Below are 27,809 nucleotides of genomic sequence, written 5' to 3'. Positions count from 1 at the left end.
CCGTGTCCCCTGCATTGGCAGGCGGATTCTTAATCACTGAGCCACCAGGGAAGTCCTTCTCTTTTCTTTTGAAGACCTCTTCTACTCTTATATTTTTAATAATAACACCAAAATATCTGTCTACCTTGACCTCCCTCCCCAGACCAGATCCACATTTCCAAATATCTACTAGACTAATTTCTACTTAGATGTCCCACTGTTCCACAAACTCAAAATGCCCAAAAATGAACTAATCTTATACATAAAAACAGCGAATCCTGCTCACATCCTAGTTCTGTTAATAATGCCACCATTTTCCCAATTACAGGGTATTATATTACTGAAGTCATGTTTGATTCTGAGTCTAGATCTTCCTTTGAATGTTTCTTCCATCTTTCTCCTCACTCCAATTCCCACTGATACCATTTTGGTTTAAGTCTTCATCATCTACTTCTGTACAACTACAACTACAGGAAATTCTTTATTGGTCTTTATGTCCCCTTTCCCTCCCAACTTCAATCAACACTGCATACCACTAATGTTATTTCACTTCCCTAACTCAAAAATTTTCAGTGGCTTCTCACTGCCAAGAGTTCAGCATCCAAATTCCTTTGTCCGTTATTCAAGATCCTCCATAATCTGGCCCTAATCTGTCTTTTCTGTCTAAACCCTTCTAATATAAACCCTCCATTTCTGCAAAACTCCCAGGCCTGACTTTTGTCATTACTTTTCTCTCTACTTGGAAAGAGCTTTCTCCCTTCTTTCCAAATCTTACTTATCCTTTAAGGTCCAGTGCAAACTCTGAGCTTCCAGGTTATAAGAGATCTTGCCCACATCTGAACTTCTCTAACACTTTTTATATACTATATGTGTATATAGTACATATACTATATATGTATATAAATGTATATATACATATATAATGTATTTGTTATCAGTTATTCACTGCCTTGTTATCTTTTCACATGTGCATATTTATCTTACTTCTTCAGCTAGACAGTAAACTACTTGAGGGCAAGCACCGGTATTTTACTTCTTTATATCTTATAACTTTATATCTGAGCAATTAGCTCAGTGCCAATGAAAAACTGAATTAAAATGACTTGTACATTAATAGCAATCCTTAGCACTCATGAAACATAATTTACTTGAAGTGCTGGTCATGAAGCTTATTCTGCTCAAACACTTTCCTGATGAACTTCAATCTATATTAAATAGGACAGTTGCTTTAGAAAGTACTTAATAAGCTCATTGTGAACTGAAGGAAAAACTTCTTTGGAGTGAGTACTGCTAAGAGGCTATACTTTTTTTTTTTTTTTAATTTATTTATTTATTTATTTTTGGCTGTGCTGGGTCTTCGTTTCTGTGCGAGGGCTTCCTCCAGTTGTGGCAAGCGGGGGCCACTCTTCATCGCGGTGCGCGGGCCTCTCACTGTCGCGGCCTCTCTTGTTGCGGAGCACAGGCTCCAGACGCGCAGGCTCAGTAGTTGTGGCGCACGGGCCTAGTCGCTCCGCAGCATATGGGATCTTCCCAGACCAGGGCTCGAACCCATGTCCCCTGCATTGACAGGCAGATTCTTAACCACTGCGCCACCAGGGAAGCCCAGAGGCTATACTTTTAAAAAACACTTTACAGGTTGAAAGCACTTCTCAAATGTTTTCTCTCACAGTATCCTAGAAAAATAAATATAGCCTTTTTCTAAATTATTCATGAGATTAAGGGACCAGGAAGTCCTTTAACTCCAGTACGCTATTTAAACACTAGCCCTAAGTATTTAAAGAGATACACATTTAATTAATGGTGTGAATAACCACTCCCTATAACCAAAGAGACAGGGTTCCTGGGCCTTAGGATCTTATAAACTAAGTTAAATAACATAAATATAGAGAGACTTTTTGCTTTCTCTATTTTTCTTAAATAGATTTTTTTAGGCACTTTTTAAATGCAGTTCCAATTAAAATCATAAGGTTTGAAAAATAAATCTTAAGGTTTGAATCTTTTTTTTCCTAATAGAATTACCCTAAAATTCATATGAAAGAACAGTTATCTGAGAAGAACTAATTCAAGTATGAAAAACAGGAAAGGGGCAGGGCAGTAAAAAGAGGTGGGAATTTGTATTGACAGATACTAAAATATAGTCTGAAACTGAGAGAGTATTATACTGGCATAAGAAAAGACAAGTAGGTCCGTAGAACAGAACAGAGAGCTCAGAAATAGATCCCATTATATATAAAAATTTAAAAAGTGACAAAGGTGATATTTAAAGTCAATGGGAAAAAAATAATTTATTTAGTAAAATATTACTGGCACAATTGCATATCCATCAGGAAAAAAATTAAGTTGGGCCCTGAACTTCCCTATATACAAAAATAAATTACAGATAAATTTATGATTTAAGTATTTAAAAATAAAACAATAAAAATTTCAGAAGAAAATGTGCAACATATGTACAACCTTAGGGAAACCTTTTCAACCAAGAAAGAAAACCCAGAAACCACAAAAGACAGGCATAATCTGTATGTGTATGGCTGATTCATTTTGTTGTGCAGTGGAGGCTAACACAACATTGTAAAGCAACCATACTCCAATAAAGAAAAAAAAAAAAAAAGACAGGCATAGCCAAAGCAATCTTGAAAAAAGAACAAAGCTGGAGGTATCATACCCCCTGATTTCAAACTATACTACAAAGTGACAGTAATCAAAACAGTAGGATATTGACACAAAAAGAGACACATAGATCAATGGAACAGAATAGAGAGCCCAGAAACAAACTCACACTTATATGGTCAATTAATCAATGACAAAGAGGGAAGAATATATAATGGTAAAAGACACCCCCTTCAATAAATGGTGTTGGGAAAACTGGACAGCTATATGTAAAAGAATCAACTGGACTACTTTCTCACACCATATACAAAAATAAAGTCAAAATGGATTAAAGACTTAAATCTAAGTCCTGAAACCATAAAACTCCTAGAAGAAAACATAGGCAGTACACTCTTTGACATCAGTCTTAGCATAATTTTTTTGGATCTGTCTCTTCAGGCAAGAGAGACAAAAGTAAAAATAAACAAATGGGACTACATCAAACTAAAAAGCTTTTGCACAGCAAAGGAAACTATCAACAAAATGAAAAGGTAGCCTACTGACTGAGAGAATATACTTGCAAACGATATATCTGATAAGGGGTTAATATTCAAAATATAGAAAGAACTCAGACAACTCAACATCAAAAAACACAAATAGCCCAATTAAAAAATGGGCAGAGGATCTGAATAGACATTTTTCCAAAGAAGACATACAGATGGTCAACAGGCACGTGAAAAAGATGCTCAACACCACTAATCATTAGGGAAATGCAAATCAAAACCACAATGAGATATCACCTTTTACACCTGTCAGAATGTCTATCATCAAAAAGACAATAAATAACAAGTGTTAGAGAGGATGTGAAAAAAAAGGAACCCTCGTGCAATGTTGGTGGGATTGTAAATTGGTGCAGCCACATGGAAAACAGTATGGTGGTTCCTAAAAAAAATAAAATAGAACTACCATATGATCCAGCAATTTCACTTGTGGGTATATACCTGAAGAAAACAAAAACACCAATTTGAAAAAATGTATGTACCCCAATGTTCACTGCAGCATTATTTACAATAGCCAGGACATGGAAGCAACCTAAGTGTCCATCTGTAGATGAATGGATAAAGAAGATGTGGCACATATACACAATGGAATATTACTCAGCTATTTTAAAAAAATGAAATCTTACCATTTGTGAAAACATGAATGATTTCTAGAGGGAATTATGCTAAGTGAAATAAGTCAAAGAAAGACAACTAGCATATGATCTCACTTATTTGTAGAATCTAAAAAACAAAGCAAACAAACAAAACAAAAACAGACTCATAGATACAGAGAACAAATGGGTGGTTGCCAGAGGGTATGGGGGATGGGGAAGTGAAATAGATGAATGGGATTAAGAGGTACAAACCTCCACTTACAAAACGTAAGCTACGAGGATGTGTTATACAGCGTAAGGAATATAGTCAATAATATTGTAAGAACTTTGTATGGGGACAGCTGGTTACTAGACTTGTGGTGATCATTTCATAACGTATGCAAATGTCAAATCACTACGTAGTACACCTGGAGCTAACATAATATTATACGTCAACTATATTTCAATTTTAAAAAGGTAGGCATAATTGAGTATATACAAATAATAATAAAAGCAATTGTATGGTAAAATATAAAAGTATTAAAAGACAACATACTGGGGCAAATATTTGTAACTTATATGACTGGCAAAAAGTTAATAACTCTAACGTCCCCCAACCAGAAAAACTGGTAAGAAAGACACATTATCCAAGAGAAAAATAGGCAGGGACTATAAATTGAGCAATCCACAGAAAAGCAAATCCAAATGTTCAATAAGCATTTGAAAAGATGTTCAGCTTCATCTGTGGTCAGTGAAATGCAAATTAAAGTAACAATGAAATTACTTCTCACTAACCAGATTAGTAGCAATCAAAAGAATGACAATACTGTGTTGGCAGGGAGTTAGGGGGAAACGTACCAGCATATTACTGGTAGAAACACACCTTTTTGAAGAGCAATTGGCAATTGCTACTAAAATTTTAAAATGTGCTATTCAACCCAGCAGTTCTACCCCTGGGACTCTAGTCCAGGTATTTAAGGATATATATACCTATAGAAATGTATTATAGCAAGATTGTTTGTAGTAGGGAAAAAGGGAAACAAGTGAATTCTCATCAATAGAGGAGATACTCGCATGTCATGGACTATTATGCAACCATGAAAAAGAGTGATGGGAGCTATGTCAGATGATTGGAGGAATCACCACAATCTACTGTTAAGAGAGAAAAAGCAGGGCTTCCTTGGTGGTGCAGTGGTTGAGAATCCCCCTGCCAATGCAGGGGACACAGGTTCGATCCCTGGTCCGGGAAGATCCCACATGCTGCGGAGCAACTAAGACTGTGCACCACAACTACTGAGCCTGTGCTCTAGAGCCCGTGAGCCACAACTACTGAGCCCACGTGCCGCAACTACTGAAGCCCGCGTGCCTAGAGCCCGCGCTCCACAACAAGAGAAGCCACTGCAATGAGAAGCCCGCGCACTGCAACGAAGTGCAGTGCGAGCCCCGCTCGCCGCAACTAGAGAAAGCCTGTGTGCAGCAATGAAGACCCAACACAGCCAAAAATAAATAAATAAAATAAATAAATAAATCCTGGATGTCATTAAAAAAAAAAGAGAGAGAGAGAGAGAAAAAGCAAACTCCAGAGAAGTATATATAATACTGTACGATGTGGGTACTTTTGACTGCAAGTAAGGGAAACCAATTCAACTGACTTAACAGGAAAATATTTATTATAACTGGAAATCTAGAATTAGGGCAGTCTTCAGAGTTGGTTGATATGAAGAGTCAATGGTAAGAACATCAGGATCAGATCCTAGAGGACACTGAGAACTGGGCTGGGATTCTGGGGTAAATTGATGCCAATGCAGAAAGCTGAATTGGATATAAACAAAGACCACAGAGAAATTCCCCCATAGAGGGAGTTAAGCCCTTGGGAATCTCCTTTTTCTTACTGCATCTCCAGAACCTCTAAAACAATGCTGAATAATAAAAGAAAATAGTATGTATCCTTTTCTGCATCTAATTTTAAAGGAAATGGCCTTAGCATTTTACCATTTGGTATGTTTGCTGTTGGTTAATAATAACTATTGTTTTCAAAATAATAATAAAAAATATTGGTTTTCATATTTAAGTAGTTTCATTTTATTCTGATTTTGCTTAAAGTGTTTATTAGGTTGATTATATCATTTTTTTTTTTACAGTACAGAAAATATTTTCTCTAGTAATCAGTTCATGTAACAAATTATGTTGATTAACTTCTTGATGTTGAACCAAGTTTGCACTCCGTGGGATAAACCCTACTTGCTAATAGTGAAATTGTTTTGATATGTTGTTGAATTCTATTTGTGGATATTTAGGAATTATGCATCTGTATGTATATGTGAAAATGGTATACACTTTTCTTTTTTGATATTATACCAAGTTTTGCTATTTAAGTTATCATGACTTTACATAAATAAATTGGAGTGCTGTTCATCTTTTTCTGCCTTGGAATAACTTAACTGAAATTATGTGTTATTTAAAGCTTAAATAAAGCTTGTTCATGAAGCCATCTGATCCTGATACCTTTTTGGATAGTAAGTCCTTTAATTGCTTTTCCAACTTCTCCTTAAGTGACTGGTCATTTGGGTTTTCTACTTTTTAAGTCAATTTTGGTAATTTATATTTAGCTAAGAAATCCTCCATTTCCTCTACATTGTGAAATGTGTTCCCACAGAACTGAATGTAGTAGTCTCTACTCTTTCTTTCAATTTCTTCCAGTATGTGATTATGTCTCCTTTTCAGTATTAATCTTGTAATTTTTTGCTTTCTCTATTTTTCTTAAATAAAATTTTAGGCATTTTTCTTTTTCATTAATCTTTCCAGGGAGTTCTCTCTTTCTCTTGGTGAATTTTGTGTCATCTATCTTCTGTCTTAAGTATTAAGTTCCTTTACTTTTTAAAATTCCATACCATAATATACCATAATATTCATACTTTTAAGGCGTACAATTCGGCTGTTCTAGGCATATTCACAAAGTTGTACAACTATTATGTTCCTTTAGTTTTTAATCTCTCTTTTTAAGAAATGAGTAAGATAATGCATTTTCCTTTCACTACAGCTTTAAATTTGCCCTGAAGATTTTGGCATGCATTCTCTCCTTTCATGGCTTTCTAGTTATTCTGTCATTTGCTTTGCTTTGCCCTTTGATGCAAGGATTATTTACTAGGGCATGCCTTAATTTTTAACTTGAAATTATTTATCTGTATATCTTCCTATATTTTCCAAATTCTTTAAAATGAGTATGTATTACTTTTATAACTAAGGCAAAATTTTTAAATTACATTTAAATCTTTTATCTGTGAAAAATTTATCTTTGAGAAAGGCATTCAATAGGAATCCACTCCACCCCCAAATAGTAGAAAGTTGTTGTAAAAGTGCTTATTAAATGGTCCCTACTTTCCCAGTTTAACTATATTTGTTGTAAACTGAATTTCCTTGTATGTTTGGGTTAATTTCTGGACTCCATTCTGTTCCACTGATGTCCCTATATTTCCTCTCCAGTATCAATAGGAAAAGATTGTAACTTTAAAATATGTTTTAATATCTGGTAGCGTTAGTCTCCTCTCATTTCTTTTCCATAATTTTCTTGCTGATTCTTACATTTAATTTTTCATAAGGACTTTAGTACCTTTTACTATGTTCTGAAGAAAAAAAAAGTATTGCTGTTTTAACTGGAACTGAATCACATTTGTAGATTATTTTAAAGAACTGACATCTCTAAAATATTGAGTGATTCTAATTAAGAAGAAAGTATATCTTTCCATCTGTCTAAGTAATTTTGTGTCCCTTTGTAGAAATGTTTTTCATATAGGTCCTAGGTGCTACCTATTTCTTTGTAAGTTTTAACCTAGGCCCTTTATTTTGGTTGTTATTGTAAATTAAAATAGTTTTTCAATTATATAGTCCAAACAATTATAATTTGATATAGTAAAGCGATAAAGTATTGTATATTAATTTTGTCTTTTCTAATAGCGTTTCAGTTAATTCTCTTTGGGTTTCCAGATAAACAATCATATCATTAACAAATAATGATAATTTTGCTTTCTCCTTTCCAGCATTTTGTATGTTATTTCTTTCCCTTGTCTAATTGCATGGGCTAATAAATCTAGAACCATATTACATAAATGTGGTGACACACTGGGCATTTTAAGCTATTTCTAACATTGCACCATTAAGCATAGTAAAATTTTTAAAGTGAGCATGCTCACTTAGCCAGTTTAGTACATAACCTTCTAGAGGTTTTATTCTTTTCTTTTCAATGCCTGGCACATAACTGACATTCAATAATTGTAGACTTTCAGCTATGTTAATACCCACATACACATAGATACATAAACAGTACAAGATAATACTAAATGGAAAGAAAAGACACTAATAAACATTTACTGAGCATCAACTATGTGCAGGACACTGGCATAAACACTCCCATTAACAGCTTTTTTGGCATGTAGATCCTACTGGGAGTTGATTTTGACAGCAAATAATGATGGAAAGAGAGCACTGCAATGAATGTGAACACCCAGGTTCTAATCCTGGCTCAGTCACTTATTTGATGACCTTGGAAGGTTCTTAACCAACAGCTTCCACTTACCCTGAAGGAGAGACAATTTGGGTGAAGAAGAGGCAGTCTTAGAATTCATGTGGGGAAAGAACTCCATTCACCTCTCGCCCTCCCTCCCCCCATACTATGGGAGAGCTTAGAGCTGACAGCCAGTAGAAGCAGCACAGAAAAAGGCAGTGGAACTAAGACTTCTTTGAGATAATGGATGTGGTGACACTACCAGAAGTAAAAACAAAACAAACGAACAAAACAAAATAATGCAGGTTCCTTGACATCCATTGCACGTACCCTGTGAAACACCTTCAGCATCAGTTATGCTCTCTTACAATTGAAATGTAGATTCTGGTCTCCGCGTCTGCGGAGTAAATTTTACAAATCCCCATCCTCACACATGGCCCAGTAAGTTCCCTTCGGCTCCCCAGCTCTGCTGGGGGTAACTAAACTTTTTTTCTCCACCTCTGAGTCCTGGACGGGTCACCTAGAACGCAAGTATGGTATCCAGGCAAACGATCTGACATAAGGACCCAGGCCTCCTTACTCTCTTTGGGATACATTCAAGGGTTAGCGGCCACTCGAGACACCTTCTTAGGTGTCGGAAGGGGGCAACCCAAATGTCAAAAAGGTCAGGAGAGTTTTCCCCGCGGAGCCGCATCCCCCAGGAGACCCAGGCCCGCTCAGGGGCGGGGAGGAGGCTGGGTCCCAAGCTGTTGAGTGGCCGCCTTCCCAGCCAATCGCCACGTCGCTCCGCCGCGCTGTGGTCCCGCCCCTCCCAGCGCGGCACTCACTTTTCCCACTTCGGCGTTGCCCATGGAGATGACTTTGATACGCAGGGACTTGCCAGGCTCCTTCCGCTTCGGTATGTTGGCCTCCATTGCTCTGGCTCTCTCGGGGCCACCCGCTTTGGTCTCTCCTTGTTCACCACGCTGGCCCGTCCCTCAGGCTTCCTCGTCCAATGGCGGAACTGCTGCTCTCGTCACCACCCCGGCTCCGCGGCTCGCCATCCCTGCCTCTGTCTGGCAGCGGGCGCGGGCGACTGGGAGCGTAGGGAACAGGGTGAGGGAGGAGAGAGTCTCGCGATGCTAGAAAGGGGCAGCGTGACGTCATCGCCGGGCTCCGGAGACTAGGCTGTTCCCTGGGGTCGCGGGATTTATTCCGGGCTGCGTCCCTCGGCAGGAGGGTGGCGTCGGCAGGTTGCTGAGTTTACTCTGCCGGGAGGGCACTACCTTGTGTTCAGGGGGCGACAGGACATAGACATTTGTTAGGTTCGCGGCCGAGTGGTAGAAATTTATTGGCTATTCAGGGCAGATCCTCGGACTGGAAGTAGCTGGAATTATGGGTTAGTTCAAGGGCCAGTGGCGCTAAATATTCGAAGTAGACCACGGTCCGTTTTGGGGTACTTTTTGTGTATGCTTCAGTACCCATGGGCCCATCCACTGACCCCTCTTCCAATATTATGTTTCCCTTCGGGCTTCCTGAGAGGACTTTCTCCTGAGATCTGGAACCAGGGAAGTGGGGAAGTCGGGCTTTGGTTCTGGAAGAGGGCCATTAGGCAAGATCTGAATCTTGTACCTATCATTTAAAAAAAAAGGTTGTCCATTTGGAGTCAGGACAGGTTTCAGTTTAGTCCTTGATTTTATATTACGTAGTTCTCATCTGCAGGCGGAAAGCTCAGTCTAGACGTTTCTTACACTCTTGTAGTTCTATCAAGGTGTGTGTGATTGTAGCTGTGTGCTCCGTTTACCTCCTTTCCCTGCTACTCTTGCAAATTTAACCCCATCTTCTGTTCTCACCTTTCCTTTAGTTGTTAATATAACAGTAGAATAATAATGAATTCTAAGATAACCACTTTTCTATTCTGATTCCAAGCGATGAGAAGAAAAGCATTTTCTAGAATAGAAATCAGTCTGAAAGGAACTGTAGTTTTTTGAGTCAATATCTGTAGTTACAGAAGATAAATAGAACTTGGCAAATGATTATTTAGTACCCTGAAAAAGAATGGCTGCCAATTTCCCAGTAAATTACGAGGGCAAAGGCAGCATTGTTTCTGTTCTCACATAGCTTTCAACATCATTAATACATTGCAGGAAGATAGTGACTAGAGGTTCAAAATTTTGTAACAGTTATTTTAAATTAGATTTTCAAGCATTTTAATTTTAAAATTTAATTTTAAAACAGTAAATGCTTTTTAAGAAAAAAGCTTATTTTGGATTGTTTTCATAATCAACAAGTAATATAACTTAGTTCAATGAAGCTTCTAAAATTCGTTACGAAGATGAAATATAAGTCCTGGTTAGCATTTTGATAGTTTAAAGCTTAAAAGAATTGGATTTATACTGATTTTCCAGACGTTAATCTCTCAGTATGATTTAATAAATCAATAAACGTCTGTTTCTTTGATAGTTCACCTCTGACCCTGTAATAGAACTGGTATTGTAGAAGAGTAATTGCAAAATGTCAAATCTTCAACTATTAAAGACTGGTTAGGTATAATACTATTGAGCATAAGAGCAGTAAAATGTGCTGAAGATTAAAATTTATTACCATTTTTTCATACTGATGTTTTCAAGGTTTGAATATGTACAGCCATATTGTTTACTAGGTGTGTTAAATTAGTTTGAAATTGAAAAAGCTAGAAAGTTAGCTTTCTCTCCCAGTCTAAGATAAAAAGAAGAAAGAGAAGCATGAATTAGCTATGTATGGAGCTGGAAGATATGGTATGGGGGTTAGGAATGTGAGCTCTGGAGTCAGCCCTATTATACATTAAGTTGGCATGACATGGGCATGGAGTGGTGGAAAGGGTTACAGGAGATAATGTACATGAAATACATGGTAATCCCCAATAAACAACAGCCATGTGCTTTCATTTACTCATGTTTTTTTATTTTTATGTATTAAGAAAGATTCTACCTATTATTTAAAATAAATTATGAAATATGTTGGACATACTTAAAGATATTAAGAATAATGTGATGAATATCTGTGTATCCACCACTTAACCTTAACAAATAAAACATCAGCAATATTGTATGTATTCTTCCCCAAACGTACATCCCTCTTCCCACTCTACAAAGCATTGCAACTATTTGAGTTGGTGCTTTTAATTTCCACCCATTTAAAAGTTGTTTTACTACATATGTATATACACTTCGAAATATAGTATTGTACTGCATCTTTTAGAAATCTTTATTTTGAAATATTTTCAAAAATTTCAAGAATAGCAGGGGGAAATAAAACCTTGTATACCACTTATCCAGATTCATTGTCAATATTTTGCTCATTTACTATATCAATTGTGCTCACTATCTGTGTATACACAAATATACACACATTTTTTTCTAAGTCATTTGAGAGTAATTTGCAGACATCTTTATTCATAAATACTCCAATGTTCATTTCCTAAGAACAATGACATTCTCTTACGTAACAACAGTATATTTATTAAAGTAAGGAAATGTAACATTGATACAACACTATTATCTAATCCTGTGGTTTTCAAACTGTGCACTGGGTGCCCCACAGCACCACAGTGAATTCATAGGGGATATCTGCGATATTTTAATTATAAATTCTCAAGGCAAGAAAAACTATGCAAAACTACTCACTCGAGGTTATGTACAATTTTAACAATAGGTGGCGCCATATTCCTTGGATATGTCATATATTTGGGAAGCTGGGTTTTCCGGTGTGTGTTTGTGATAAAAAGTACAGCGCAAAAATCAATGTAGCGCAGGAAATAAGTGTGGTCGTGTCCAATCTGATTCCAAGGTTTGAGAAGTTGTGCAGTGCACAGTAGCTGCATAAATCCCATTAGTAAGTAATTGTGGTTATTTAAGAATGAAATAAAAATATTTTTCTTTCAATTTATGTGTATTAGTTTTGCAAATGGCAGCTAAATTGGTAGGGCATAAATATTTAATAAGTTGTTTGGAACTAGATTTGTTTTTGGCTGAGGAACCCCATGAAAAAATTATTGAGACACTAAGGGCACCTTGAACCAAGAACATTTGGGAAACTTGGATCTAACTCACAATCCTTATTCAAATTTCACTATTTATTCTAATAGTATTCTCTATAGCTATGTTCTTTACCCCTGGTCTGGAGCCTAGTCCAGCATCATTTAGTTGTCATAAACATCTTTTGTCTTTTTTAATCTGAAGTTATTTTTAGGATACCCCTCAATTTGTATGTAATCTAACATAACTGATTAGATTCAGTTATGTTTAGTGGAAATACCACAAGAATGACATTGTGTCCTTTTAAGGACATCATATCAGAAGATCGGTAATGTCAAGATATTCCATTTATTAATGATGTAAACTTTAGTTAGTTGGTTAAGGTGTAAGGTAGTGTTCACTAGGTAATTCACAGTAAAGTGACTTTTTTCCTTTGCAGTAAGTAATTTGTAAGGGGATACTTTGAGATTATATAACTATCCTTTCTTCATTGAACTTTCACCCACAAATTTTTATGATGATTCATGGCTGAAGAGATATTACTATGATGGGTGCAAAATGATCATTTTCTAACTCCACCTTTTGTCCTATATTTATTACTTGGTAGTCTACCATAAGCGAGAGCTTTCCTTTCTCATTCATTCATTTATTAATGTATATCAGGATGGACTCATTTATTCTTATTTTACTCCATGAATATTCTGCTATTATTATTATTTATTTTAATGCTCAAGTTGGCTCATATTTTTTTGATATGTTTCCACCATTTTTTTAGCACTTCCTTGCTTTCTGGCACAATAATGAGCTCTGGTTCCCTAGGTCCTTTTAGTGGAGAATGGTATTTAGAAACCAAGACCTAGGTGCCACAGGTGCTCATTGATACTAGGGTGTCTTTGCTTTGGGCCCTTTCAGTTGACTGAACCAAAAAAAAAAAAAAAAATATATATATATATATATATATATACACATACATACATGAATCTATGCATAATATGTGGATAATAAATCCATATACTAAAATATAGTTTATACTGATATCCCCAATCCATTTTAGCACAGCAGGATTTGTTCTAGTCTTCCCCCTTTCAATATTTATTATTCCCTTCTTCAACAATAGGAAACCTGGCTCTCATCTTCAATATATTTACTCATTTACTCAATCCTACAATGCAGAGGAAGTAGTTTCAGAATTGCTAACCCATACCATGTCAAAAAACAGAAACACTGGGCTTCCCTGGTGGCACAGTGGTTGAGAATCTGCCTGCCAATGCAGGGGACATGGGTTCTGAGCCCTGATCTGGGAAGATCCCACATGCTGCAGAGCAACTAGGCCCGTGAGCCACAATTACTGAGCCTGCGCGTCTGGAGCCCGTGCTCTGCAACAAGAGAGGCCGCGATAGTGAGAGGCCCGCGCACCGCGATGAAGAGTGGCCCCCGCTTGCCGCAACTAGAGAAAGCCCTCGCACAGAAACGAAGACCCAACACAGCTGTAAATAAATAAATAAATAAAATAAAATAAAATAAAATAAAATAAACACTTTGAGAAACAGTTCAATATTTGCTTATAGCTACTTTTGTCTTAAACTGACATATAGTTTGTCATATACTTTCATATAGTATAAGTATTATGTTCAAAAGTTAATTGGGTTAATCCTTTTTTCTCCTCTTTGGTGTCATTATGATTTTCATTTGAAATACAATTAAGGGACTTCCCTGGTGGTCCGGTGGTTAAGACTCCTGGCTTTCACCGCAGGGGGCACAGTTTTGATCCCTGGTGGGGGAACTAAGATCCCCCATGCTGTGCAGTATGGCCAAAAAAAAAAAAAAAAAAAATTAAGTTCATTTGTTAATGTTTGTACTTTATTTTAGTTTTTTCCCCTTCATTACTTTTGACTTTATTAAGTTTTTTGAATATGTAAAACATTAACATAGTTTCAAAAGTAGAATGATACAAATTGGTATACTTGGATAAGTGTCACTTTCACCCTTTACCCCAATTCTCTTCACCTCTTCTCACCTACCTCCTGTGGGCAACCAATCATATTAGACTCTAGTTTATTCCTTCTTATGTTTCTTTTTGTAAAAAATAAGCAGTTACATATATATTTTCTTATTTCTCCTTATTTATTGCACAAAAGGTAACTCTGTGTGCATATGTGTGTGTTCTTTTGAACTTTGCTTTTTTCACTTAACAATATATCCTGGAAAGCACCCCAGATTAGCTCACAAAAGTCATACTCATTTGTTTTTTACAGCTACATAGTACAGTACTCCATTGTGTGGATATGCCATGGTTTTTTCAATCAAATATATTTATGAGCATTTATGTATTTTCATATTGTTGTCAGTGTGTCTTCAGGGTAAATTTCTTAAAAAGTGGAATTACTGGGTCAAAGGTAAATGCATGTTTACTTTTGTCATACATTGCCAAATTCTGTAAGGTAAAATTTTGAGAATTTTTGCATCAGTGTTCTTAAGTAATATTGGAATTAAGTAATATTTGTTAATACAACAATAAATTAAGAAGTTTTGTGAGAACTTACCTGGTTTAAATATTAATGTTATACTTTCTTCATAAAAAAATTTGGAAGTTTTGTTTCATTTTCTATTCTCTGGAATAATTTGTGACAAAATGTATGCCTTTGCAATAGTAGAGAGAATGATGCAATCAGTGCTCTGTACTCATTTCCCAGCTTCAGCAACAGCAACATGTGGCCAATCTTGTTTCATCTATACCCACCTCCTTCCCCAGAGTATTTTGAGGCAAACATGTATAGCAATACTTATCTTTGTATGTATCTTTAGACAGCAAAGCTCTTAATTACAAACATGCCCACAATACCAGGGCACACCATGAAAAGCAGAATTCCAGGATGGCCTCCAAGATTCATGGCTACTAGTATCCATACGTCTTCTCCCAGTTCATTAATTAAACACTAATCTGAGTGTTGCCATAAAGGGATTTTGCAGATATAATCAAGGTCCCAAATCAGTTGTTTTTAAGATAGGGAGATTATCCTCCCTGGGCCAGACCTAGGATTCCTAAGGTAAGTTCTTAAATGGGACAGGACTTTTTCTGGCAAGAGATATTCAGAGTGTGAGAGAGATTCAACGTGAGGGAGGTTCTCTATTGCTGGCTTTGAAGATGGAAGGGGCCACATAGCAAGGACCTTGGTGGACTCTCAGAGCTGAGAGCAACTCCCAGCCAACAGCTAGCAAGACAATGGGCACCTCAATCCTACAACCTCAAGAAAATGAATTCTGCCAAAAGCCTGCATAAGACTGGCAGGAACTCCTGAGCTGCAGATGAGAACACAGCTATCTGATACCTTGATTTCAGCCTTGTGAGATTTCTGATCCAGAGAACCAGCTACCCTGTGCCGGGACTTCTGACCTACAGAACTGTGAGATACTAAGTGTCTGTTGTTTGAAGCTGTTGTTATACTGCAACAGAAAACTAATATACACACTGAATAGTTTTTATCTACAGATTCAGTTTCTTGAGAAGCTCTCTTTCCAGTTTGGCAGTGAAAGTCCCTGCAGATGAAGTCTTCCACTGCTAAGTATAAACTGAAAAAAAAATACAGAACAACTACCTGGGCATTCTGAAGAGTAATAATAATCAGGCAGATGATGGAGGGGAGTAAAAAACTTGGAGAAGCAACTGGCATAGGATGAGTTTCTCCTGAGCAATACAAGGACCTTGGAAGATACTGACTCTGATTAGCCCTTTCTGTCTTACATATTAGTGTACAGGATTTTAGTTCTGAGCAAGCACTGCAGCCTGTCAAAGGACGTGAATATTATGCTGCCATATAGCCATCTACACACTCATCCTACTATCGTCCCGAGGACTGTGTGGCTGAAACAATATCTTCCATCTCATATGGGTTTTTTTTTAAATAAAATTTACCATTTTAATCATTTCTAAGTGTAGTATTCAGTACATTCACATTGTTGTGCAGCCATTACTGCCATCCATCTCCAGATCTTTTCATCTTCCCAAACTGAAATTCTGTACCCATTAAACACTGATTTCCCCTCTTCCCTCCCCCTAGCTCCTGGCAACCACTATTCTACTTCTGTCTCTATGAATTTGACTACTCTCAGCACCTAATATGAGTTGAATCACACAGTATTTGTCCTTTTGTGACTGGCTTATTTCACTTAGCATAGTGTCTTCAAGGTTGCCATACGATATTCTTATAATGGGACCGCCATTCCTCCCCTTGAGAGGTGTTGTCGGGGGGAGGTCTATGTCTTCTCTCACTTGAATCTGGGTGGCCTTATGACTGTGTGTAAGTGATGTTATGACACTTTCAAAACTAGATAATAAAAAGTGTGATTTCCTTCTAGTTCTCTTGGAATGCTCACTTTTGAAATTCTAACTATGCAGAAGTCCCAGCAGTTCGTGGAGAGGCCCACACAGAGAGGAACTGAGGCCACCGACCCCCATCTACAGCCACAGCTGAGCTCCCATATGACAGCTGGCACCAATTTGCCAGCCATGGGATTGAGCCATCCTGAAAGTGCCAAACCAATGAAACAGGGATGCCAACAAGAAGTGGAATGTGGCAATAAGGAGTTTGTGGCAAGTGATAATCAGTGATACAGATACAGCTAGAAAACTGCCATTTACCCTACCAAGGAATTTGAACTCAGAGCAAAGTGCAGATTCCTTGGAAGACATCCTGGGGTACCAGGTGAATTACTAGAGTGAAAGAGCTCAAATGCCATCGTCCTCCCATTCTTTGAATGCCAAGTTCATTTGAAGCTCATGGACTTTGTACTTAGTTTCCCTCTGCCTAGCATGCTCTTCCCCAGATCTCCAGGTGCTCCAGCCATACTGGTCTGGTTACCAGGGAGTAGAGATTTTGGCACAAACAAGTGTTTCCATTTGCATAGCCAGTTGCAGTGAATGGCATGCAATAGCCTGATAACAAGTTTAAGAAAGAAAAAAGGGAAGGGAAGAAGGAAAAGGGAAGGGAATGACAAGAAATAGAATGAAAGAAAGAAAGAAATCTCTAGTGCTATGCCATAGGATTCTGCTTTTTACCCAGCTCTCTTTAACAGTTCAGGTAAAGATACCAGGGATGTTGAAAAAAGTTGTGGATAACCGTTAAAATGTAGAAACTATGCTGATTAAGATGGGCAACAGAGAGAAGGTTTGAAGTGATCAGTCTGCTACTGACTAGTCATGCCTATTATTAGCTTAATGCAACTTTAACATTTTGCAATTAAAGTCCATCAAAATTACTTATATTCACATTTCTATGGGGTTGAATCACTTTGTCAAAGGTTACGTATGTGTTCAGCTTTGGTAGGTGCTACCAAACAGTTTTCCAAAGTGGCTTTATCAATTTACACTCCCATCAACAGGGAATGAGCATTCCAGTTGTTCCAAATTCTCATTGGCCCTCAACTTTGTCAGTCTTTTTCATTCTAGCCTTCCTTTATAGGCTTGTCGTAGTATCTAATGGTCGTTTTAATTTGCCTATGCCTGATGACTAATGAGATTCGGTGCCTTTTCATATGTTTATATGTTTCATATGTTCATATGTTTATTTCCTCTTACATGAAGTACTTGTTCAATTATCTCATACAATGTTTTATTGAGTTGTTTATTTTTTCTTATTGATTTGTAAGAATTCTTTATATGTTCTAGATATATATCTTTTATCGGGTATGTATTCTTTGCATAGGAATATATTTATAGCAGTACTATTAGTCAAAAACTGGAAACAACGCTTTTGTCCCGCAGTGGCAGAATGCATAAATAAGTTGTGGTATATTCTTATGATGGAATACTATATTTTGCTATACAATACTACACAACTGCCATGACTTTCATAAATATAATATTGAATTAAAGAAGCGAGACGCAGAAGAGTCTGCACTGGATGATTCCAATTACACAAAGTTCAAAAACAGATAAAATTAATCAGTGGTGTTAAGAGTCAGGATTCTGGTTATCTTTGGGCTTAGTGAATGAAAAGGGGTGTAAAGAGGGTATCTGGGTGCTGGTCACGTTCTATATCTTGATCTGGGTATGGTTACAAAAGTGTGTTCATGTTGTGAAAATTCACTGAGCAGCACACTAATGATTTGTGCACTTTTCTGTAGTATGTTACGCTTCAGTACAAAAAAGTTTACAAAAACGATTCCTACCTAATTTTCACAAGGGCTTAAGAGCTAAAAAAGCAGACATGGCCTGATGTTTTTCTCTGCTCAGAGTTTCTCGTGCTGTTCCTGTGATGGATCTTGGTGTCTATGGAAACCAGACAGAGACCGTGTGGTGGGGAAACAGCACATGAGACAAAGGAACAGACACTCGGCAGGCGTCTTCTCCCCCCTGTATTTTCAGATCCCACTCAAGCCACAGCCATTCCCTGCTAAGGCCACTGTCCGCTTGTGACAACTGTGACCACTGCTTGTCATAACTTCCTGGGAATCCATCGCATAACTAGGTCCAGCTCACCCTCCCCATGACTAGTTTCTGTTTTACTCAACCCAGAAGGAAAGTTGGGCTAGCAGGGACTTGAATTAGAAAAGGCCTTCTCTGGATGGGCACATAACACCTCACTAGCTTTAAGCTTTATGTGGTAACCTCAGCTTTAAAGTGGAACCTTACTGAGGGCACAGCCTAAAAAGGCCTTCGAGTAGTGAGAGTGAATGTTCCTGAGTCTGTGCATTAATGCAAAAGCACTTTACCTAGAGCAGAGTTCTTCAGATCCTTGCTCAGAACTTATTAATTCTTGTTTTAAGCGTCATCATATCACCTTATTATCTGATTTTCTAGGTCTACAAAAAGACAGATTAAAAGTGGTTGGGCAGGTCTTCCCTGTTGGTCTAGGGGTCAAGACTCTGCACTTCCACCGCAGGGGGCACAGGTTAGATCCCTGGTCAGGGAACTAAGATCCTGCATGCTGCGGGATGGGTGAAAAAGTGGATGGGTGAAATTTGCCCCTAAGGGTGCACATATGTCTGGCTTTGCTAAGTTTGAGACTGATTATGGATACATCTAGATACAAATGTGTGCATGCAAGTGCACGTGTGGAAATCTATGTGTATACCAATGTGTTGGTTCTGTGAATGTGCGTGAGAGGGTGTATGTAGATTTGCATCTTGTGCATCTGTCAGTTTGGCGTGTGTGTTTCGGGTGTATGATATGTGAGGACATTCATGCATGAGTTTGTCATTTCGTGTGTTTATATGCGTACATGTGATCAGATGTAAAATATGTAAATGAGAATTTACACCTATGGGAATCTGTATAAGAGAACATTTGTGGGGCTGCATAAAGGTTTTTATCTTTGATCTAAACTGTAAATTTGTATAATGGATTCATGCAGGGATAGTCCCAGGCAAAGTTTTCAAGTCATATGGTTGGACCATATGGAATTGCCATTTTTGTGGATTAAAAATGGTTAAATATTCAGTGATTTTTGTATGATTGAACCTAATGTGTGTATCATGTACATGTGTATGTATACATACATAAATTCAACCTAGCATACCCTCTGTACCACATTAGTATTATTATCAGAGCCAAGAAGGAAATGACATCATGGGTGTGAGAAATGGGAAGAAATTTAACACAGATCTTGAAGGAAAGATAAGATATAGAAGGAATGATGCCTAACGCAACAGAAAGTTGCAATAGGGGAATAATGAGAAATGAGACAAAGTCCTTTACTCTGGGAAGCCTCCTCCACCACCTGTTTTTTACCCACCCACCCCAAGTTTTCCTCTGCCATAGGTTTCTACACTACTTGTGGACTTCCTCTACGATAACGTTTGTCACGCTGAACTGTAATTGTTGTTTTAAGTGGCTATCTTCCCCACTAGACAGCAAGTTTGCTGAAGGCAAGAACTGTGCCTCTGTAGTTCACTTATTTCCTAGCTCTAAAGCTTGGTACAGAATAGAAATTCAATTAGTATTTGTTGAAGAATTGGATGACTAAAAGCAAGATAGATACTCTGATAAAGCTGTGCACATGTAACTTTTGTTCTGTGCAACTGAGAGACATTTTGGAGAAGGGATTAACATGCACAGAATACCATTTTAGAAATATTAATTTAGGAATAGTATAAAAAATAGACAGAAGTAGCTGTGGTGAGCAATCAGAAGCCCAGTAGTTACCCAGGTATGTAGTAATAAAAAAACCTAAACTATAGTGTCAATGGGAATGGATAGTAAAGGAGAGATGAAAGAAGTACAGAAGAAGACTCTTGGCTATTGCTAGGTGTCAGGGAAACAGAGAAAGAGCAGGAATGGGTGACCTCAAGTTTTAGAGCCTGAGTCACTGATAGAAATAAGGACGCCTAAGGGTAAACAGTGTAAACATTTGTGAGCTCTGTTTTGAACATGCTGAAGATTTTGGATTTGTTGGATATAAATTGAGGGTGACAAAAGAACATCCTAGAAAAGACCAACAGGCAGTTAAATATGTGACAAGAGTCCAGGCAGGAGGCCCAGGGGGTAGCTATTCAGTCAGTCCCTCAACAAATATTCGCTCAGTACTTACTATGTGCCAGTCAATGGTCCAGGCGCTGGGCATAGAGCAGTGAGTAAAACCAAGTTTCTACCAACTTTGATAATTCTGCCTGCAGATATTTTAAGCTATTCTCTTACTTATTTAAATATACTAAGCTTCATTATAATCTGTATCTAAGAGTTCTATATCTGAAGTCTTTGCTGGTCTGTTTCTACTGCCTGTTGTTTCTGCTGAACCTTGCTCATGTCTTATTTCCTCCCATGCTTGGTATCTTTGACTTTGGGTTGAAAAATTATTTGTAGGATTTCATTAAAATGAAATCTCCTGAGTATTTTTTAAAAATTAAATTTTAAAGATGTCAGTTCTCCTTAGATTAATCTATAGAATCAATGCCATTACAAATACAATCCCAAAAGGAACCTGACAAGGTGATTCTAAATTTTATGTGGCTGAACAAAGGACCAATAATTGTTAAGACATTCCTGAAAAAAAGGAATAAGTTGGGGAAACTTGCCCTATCAAATGGCAAGACTTATATTAGACCCTCCAAGATGAAATACGGGGGACTTCCCTGTTGGCACAGTGGTTAAGAATCCACCTGCCACTGTAGGGGACACAGGTTCGATCCCTGGTCCGGGAAGATCCCATATGCCGTGGAGCAACTAAGCCCGTGCGCCACAGCTACTGAGCTCTAGAGCCTGTGAGCCACAACTTCTGAACCTACGCACCACAACTACTGAGCCCACGCACCACAACTACTGAAGCCCGTGAATCTAGAGCCCATGCTCTGCAACAAGAGAAACCAACACAATGAGAAGCCCGTGCACCGCAATGAAGAGTAGCCCCCGCTCGCCACAACTAGAGAAAGCCTGCGTGAAGCAATGAAGACCCAAACGCAGCCAAAAAAATAAATAAAAATTTTTTAAAAAGATGAAATATGAACTTATCATCTACATATTCATATCATCTACATAATCATGCTCCACCTTGTCTGTCCTACTTCATTGGCCCCTGCTCCTCAGCATGAAATGTTCATTCCAGTCTGTTTGATCTTCTCCTCATCTTCTAAATTTGGGCTATTGCCTCCCCTCTCTTTGCTCTTTCTGCTTTTCTTGCTTTTAATTCTCAAATTCCACCTTTCTACCAACCCTGGCCAGCCGTCCTCAAATAGTGCCTCCAAAATCTTCTTTTTTGTTCTTATCCAGCTCATATAAATTTCTTTCTTCCAAACGCTCATGGTCCTTATTGTTTCTGTCATTTACTTCTCTTTTATCATACATAGCATTGAAAAAGAGAGGCGAGATGGGAGAAGGGAAGCTAGAAATGGGTATTCAGAATTGGCCATATGTCGGCCTGCAATACCTCATTAGGAGGTAGCCGGTCTCCTTGAGCACGTATCCAAGATCTGACAGAAAGCCTGCCAAGCGTCATTAAACTCTCACCAGCTGATTTGTGTGGGAAATGTCATACAGCCTGATAAAACCTTACAGGATGAACTGGCAACCCTGACACTGTTGCTGGTACACCAGAGCTGTTTTCACCTCTCTTCATCTGGTTACAGGTTTGATCATGAAAACAAAGACTAAAAGATCAGTAACAAGCTATTTGTCCATCGGGAAGGGTTTGGGTTCTATTATGGTACAACCACAGGCAGCTAGTGAAAAGAATGAGGCAGCTCTGTATCAGTGATAGATAAGGAAAAGAGATAGATAAGGAAAAAGCAAGGTGCAGACCAATGTCACCACCCATAATGAGTGGGTTTCTTATTTGTTTGCTTTAAGAGATATGGGGATATATGTATATGTATAGCTGATACACTTTGTTATAAAGCAGAAACTAACACACCATTGTAAAGCAATTATACTCCAATAAAGATGTTAAACAAACAAAAAAAAAGAATGTGCATTCTCGTGGTTTTGAACATGCAGAGAGACTGGTAATTGTCGGTCCCTGAGGAGAGGGATGAGGGCCGGGAGATAAAGAGTGGGGGACTTTCCACTGAATACCTTTCACTGAATACATTTTGTACCATGCATAGCTATTAACTATTCAAAAAGTAAGTGTTTAAGAGAAAATAATAAGGAGCATCAATATTAGAAATAAACAGCAAATTAAAGAGTGCCAAAGAGCAGAATTTGGATTTTTTTTTTTTTTTTTTGGCTGCATCTTATGAGGCCAAAGGGAATGCTAGCAAGGGACAGCACGCTTCTCATTAAGATGAAAATGAATGTGTTTCAGGGCAGACCTTCTAACCCAACCAAAAAGATTCTCAGCTAAATGTGAAGCAGAGGAAGCACAGAGCCAAGCTATACAGCTGCAAAATTAAATACCTCTGAAAAGATACTGGCATCAGAATTACAAAAGGAAGAGAATGGATTGCTTAGCACTGGCTATTTGGTTCCAGAAAGAGAACAAAATTAATAATCACACTAAACTGAGGAAGCCAAACACCCCCTCCCCCCTCTGTGTAATTGCAAACCAGGCACTAATTTTTAAACTGCTTTCTGCTGGAAGGGGAGAGGAGGTCTGTGACAGTTGAAAGCTTCTGCCCAGCTCCACTGTGGAGACCAGATCCTGGGTTCCACACCTGCTGTGGCACTTGCTATCAAGCAGGCTTTGGAAATGCTGCTTCAGGCGAATGGCTGCCAGAAATCCAAGAAATTTATAGAAAGGGCAAGGTCAAGGATCTGAGAAAAGTACTTGAGTCATGGTCAACACATGCCAACTCACTGGTATAGGAGTGAAAAGCCTTGGAGGCAGAGAAATGCCACCAACCAAGTGACAATTTCCAGAGTCCCCTCCTGAGAAGGTGTTCATGAGATCAAAAAAGAAACACTGTTGGGGACTTCCCTGGTGGCTCAGTGGTTAAGAATCCACCTGCCAATGCAGGAGACACGGGTTCGATCCCTGGTCCGGGATGATCCCACATGCCACGGAGCAACTAAGCCTGTGCGCCACAACTACTGTAGCCCGCGCGCCTAGAGCCCGTGCTCCACAACAAGAGAAGCCACCGCAATGCGAAGCCCGCGCACCACAAGGAAGAGTAGCCCCCGCTCACCGCAACTAGAGAAAGCCCCACGCACAGCAACGAAGACCCAACGCAGCCAAAAATAAATAAATAAATTTATAAAAAAGAAAAACACTGTTACTTTGGTGTGAAGCTTCTTTACTCTCTAAAGAAAGTACAGCAGAAGGGATGGATAATTCGGGGGATTAAAATGTCAAATTCACCATGGAGCAACTGGAATTCTCATACATTGTTGGTGGGAGTTTGGGAAAATCTTACAGTTTTTCATAAATCTAAATACATATATACCCTGGGACCCAGCAATTCTACTCCCAGGAAATTGTCCAAGGAAACTGAGATTATGTGTCCACAAAGAGTTTGTACAAGAACGTCCCTAGCAACATCATTAAAAATAGTCAAAAATTGGAAACAGCCCAGGTTCCATCAGTAGGAGAATAGATGAACAAATTATGATATATTCAGTTAACTGAACACTACTCAACAATAAAAAGGGACAAATTACTCATACATGCAACAGTGTGGATGAATCAAAATATTTTGTCCTGTGAAAGAAGCCATACACATGACTAAATACTGTATGATTTCATTTGTATGTCATACTAAAAAGGACAAAACTAATTTATGGTGGAAAAAAATTAGAATAGTGATTGACTCTGTGGGGAGGGGATGGGCATTGACAGGGAAGGGGCATGAGGGAATTTTCTGGGATGATGTAATGTTAATACCTTGAAAGAAGTTTTAGTACATAGATGTCTGTGTTTGTCAAAACTGAGCAAAGGTACAGTTAAGATCTGTGCCTTTCACTGTATGTAAATTTTACCTCATAAGAAAAGAAAACCTGTGAACAAATATTGAACTTTAGTTAATGATATGAATTCTGAAATACTTAAGGGGATGTGTACTGATGTAGGCAATTTAACTTGAAGTGCATCAGGACAATCTAGGTGGACTGATGGATGGGTAGATGAACAGGTATGTGATAAGGCAAGAAAAGTGTTAATGGTAGAGTCTATACAAGTGCTCATTATAAAGTTCTTTCAACTTTTTTTGTATACTTGAAACTTTTTATTATAAAGTGTTGGAAAAACTTAAAATCCAAATTTGCAAACTTTAACTGAGAAATATGAAATAAAAGAATGCATGGGGACTTCCCTGGCGGTCCCGTGGTTAAGACTCCCTGCTTCCAAGCTGGGGGCGTGGGTTTGATCCCTTGTTGGGGAACTAAGATCCCACATGCCGCACGGTGCAGGGAAATAAATAAATAAAATAAATCAAAAAAAAGAAGAATGCATGGAAGACAACTGTTTTTTAAAAATGTCAAATTCATAACCAGCAAGAGAAGGAGATAGATCTACTGATGTGTTCATGCTAAAGTGGGCTATTCACAGGGCTCAACTGAACAAGGTCTGGAGGATCAGGGGCACTTGAATCAAGATGATGTAAGAATGATTGTGAACTAAAAATATGTAGTAAAAACACATCACAACCGCAAGGGTCCTATTGAATTCTCATAATTGGTGAATTATTCAGGGCTGGAGAAGAGAAAAAGAAACCAGGATGGCTCTTAGAAAATGAGAACAGATGGAGGAATTAAGGTCTGGAGCAGCAAAGGAAGTGGGATAGCTGGGCCTCTGCCCCTTGAGCCAGATCTCTGGCCAGTGAGTCTCACTGCATGGAGGTCAGTGGTCCTCCAACCCCAGTCAAGGAGCTCTGCTAGCCGTCTGGGCTCAGATTGAAGACTTCACAGCCTGATTTGCTTGCAGTGTGGTACAATGTGTCACAAGCTGTATCACTGTGAATACTTGGTCACCCATCCCTTGGCATTTTTAGACGCTAATTTATTGACCATGTTTGGGACTTGGGCAGATGGATGATGGTCCCATATTTGTTTGAGTTTTGGCAAAGAGGAACAGCTAGTGGGAACCTGCAGTCTTGCAATTTTTACCCAGTGAATATATCCTCTTGCATATTACAGTGCAACTTCTCCTAGAGAAATTCCCCATTCCTCAAGCCTAAGGATTTCAAGCAGAAACTGTGAATAATTAAGAATCTGGCAGCAGGTCTAGAGGCCTTCATTAAGAATTACACTCCCCCAACAGTGGGTAGGAGTGTAAATATAAAAGAAGGAAGGATGGTCTAAGTTGATATGTATCACTCTTTTTGGAGAGTCACAAATGTTTAATTAGGGAGAGAGAAAAAGAGTTGAGAGTAGGGAGAGAGAGAGACATGAAGATCAAGAGGAATGAAGGAGAAGGAGATTTATATGACATATGATAAGTTATGAATAGGTCTTTATTAATAGTCTTTGAAGGACGCAAAAAGAGATTGCAATTTCTTTTAAATACTTCTTGTTGCTGGACTCTTGATTTGACTGTGACACCTGCAGAGATGGAGGAGCATGAGCTCAGGCTTACCTTTGGGTGACACCAGGCTCCACCCTTCTTAGAAGCAGTGGGGAGTATAGGTAACAGACAGTATTTTATACTTTACAAATATTTGTTGTGGAATGAATAAATGAATGAATTAATGAAAAATTGCAGATAGCAAAGATGAATTAATGAAAAATTGCAGATAGCAAAGAGGAGAGATGCAATCTAAGAGGAACAGGCAGTGAACTGAAGGAGAGGTGAGGTTATTACATGGCAATAGAGCAGTAAATGGGCAAATGGGGTCATTATTCTTGGAGTATGAGAAACTAGAAGAGGATTGAAATAGAAAATAGAAGCAGTTGTGTGGCTTAGAAAAGCTAAGTCCAGAAGTAAGGAACTGGGCATGGCTTTATTCAGAGGCCAGAGAGAATATTACCAAGATTCTTGCTGAAGGCATAGTTCCACGTTGGACAAACAGAGCCTTTAATTCGTTCAGTCAGCAAACATTTATTAGATACTTATTTGACAGGTATTGTCCTAGGTCCTGGACATTAATTATAAACAAGGCAGAGCCCTGACTCTATGAATCTTACATTCTAGTGCAGGGTTCAGCAAACTATAGCCCAAGGGCCAAATCCGGTCTGTTTTTGTAAACGAAGTTTCCTTGGAACACAGCCACACCCATTTGTCTACATATTGTCTATGGCTTTTTTTTTAAAATAGTTTTATTGAGATATAATTCATATAATATAAGATTCACCATTTTAAAGTTTATAATTCAGTGGTGTTTATATTCAGAGTTGTGCAAGCAGCACCATTATCTAATTTTAAAACATTTTCATTACACTCAAAAGAAACCCCATACTTATTATCACTCCCCATTCTCCCCTCTCACCCAGAGCCTAGAAACCACTAATCTACTTTCTGCGTCTATTTGATTTGCCCATTCTGCACATTTCAAATGAAATCATACATTGTACAGGCTTTTGTGCCTGGCTTTTTCTTCACTTAGCGTATATTTGTACTTCTTTACATAGCTCTAAGGCAGCTTTTATGCTATATTGGCTGAGTTACATAGTTGCAACAGAGTCTATATGGCCAGCAAGGTCTAAAATATTTACTAATGTTTATTAAATACTATCAAAAAAGTTTGTGACTCATGGTCTAAGGGAAAAATAAAAGACATCTTAGAGTCTTAGAGTTGGAGTTTATGTCAGCAAGTTAATATCTCATTTAATTCTGGAATCTCTTTATTAGCATCCCTGCTGGAAGTTTTAGTCAGCTGAAAGGACATCTGATTGACTCTTGACTTGCCTTGCCAACAGTTTATCAGGAAACACTGAGAGAGAACTGATTTCTAATATAGAAGTGGTGAGAAAATAGAGGGAAATGGTGGGGATCTGGGGAATAGACCAGTATCCTAGATTTTAGAAAACCAAATCCAAACAAAAGATACAAAGAAAAGAAAATCTGATCCAATAGTTAAAAATTCAAAAAGGGCTCAGGGAAAATAAGTGGAAGGACATCCGTGCTCATGGATTGGAAGACTTAATGTTGTTAAGATGTCAATACTACCCAAAGCAAGCTACAGATTCAATGCAATCCATATGACATTTTTTACAGGAGTAGAAAAATCTATCCTAAAATTCATGAGGAACCCTGAACAGCCAAAACAACCTTGAAAAAGAACAGTCTCCCTGGGAGGTGTTTGGAAACCT

At 38.2% G+C, this 27,809-nt stretch overlaps 1 protein-coding gene across 1 annotated transcript in view; it reads right to left on the bottom strand.

Annotated features, from left to right (window-relative positions):
• Positions 1-9,320, bottom strand: part of DNAJC27 (DnaJ heat shock protein family (Hsp40) member C27) — a 46,987-nt gene extending 37,667 nt beyond the window's left edge. The window contains exon 1 of the mRNA XM_007191258.3: positions 9,029-9,320. Coding sequence (XP_007191320.1) covers positions 9,029-9,115 — 87 coding nt within the window. The 5' untranslated portion in view covers positions 9,116-9,320. The remainder of the gene's footprint in view (positions 1-9,028) is intronic.
• Positions 9,321-27,809: the final 18,489 nt, after the last annotated feature.

Source organism: Balaenoptera acutorostrata, chromosome 12 (assembly GCF_949987535.1).
Source record: "Balaenoptera acutorostrata chromosome 12, mBalAcu1.1, whole genome shotgun sequence".
Lineage (NCBI taxonomy): Eukaryota > Metazoa > Chordata > Mammalia > Artiodactyla > Balaenopteridae > Balaenoptera > Balaenoptera acutorostrata.
This window is presented reverse-complemented; position numbering and strand designations above follow the sequence as displayed.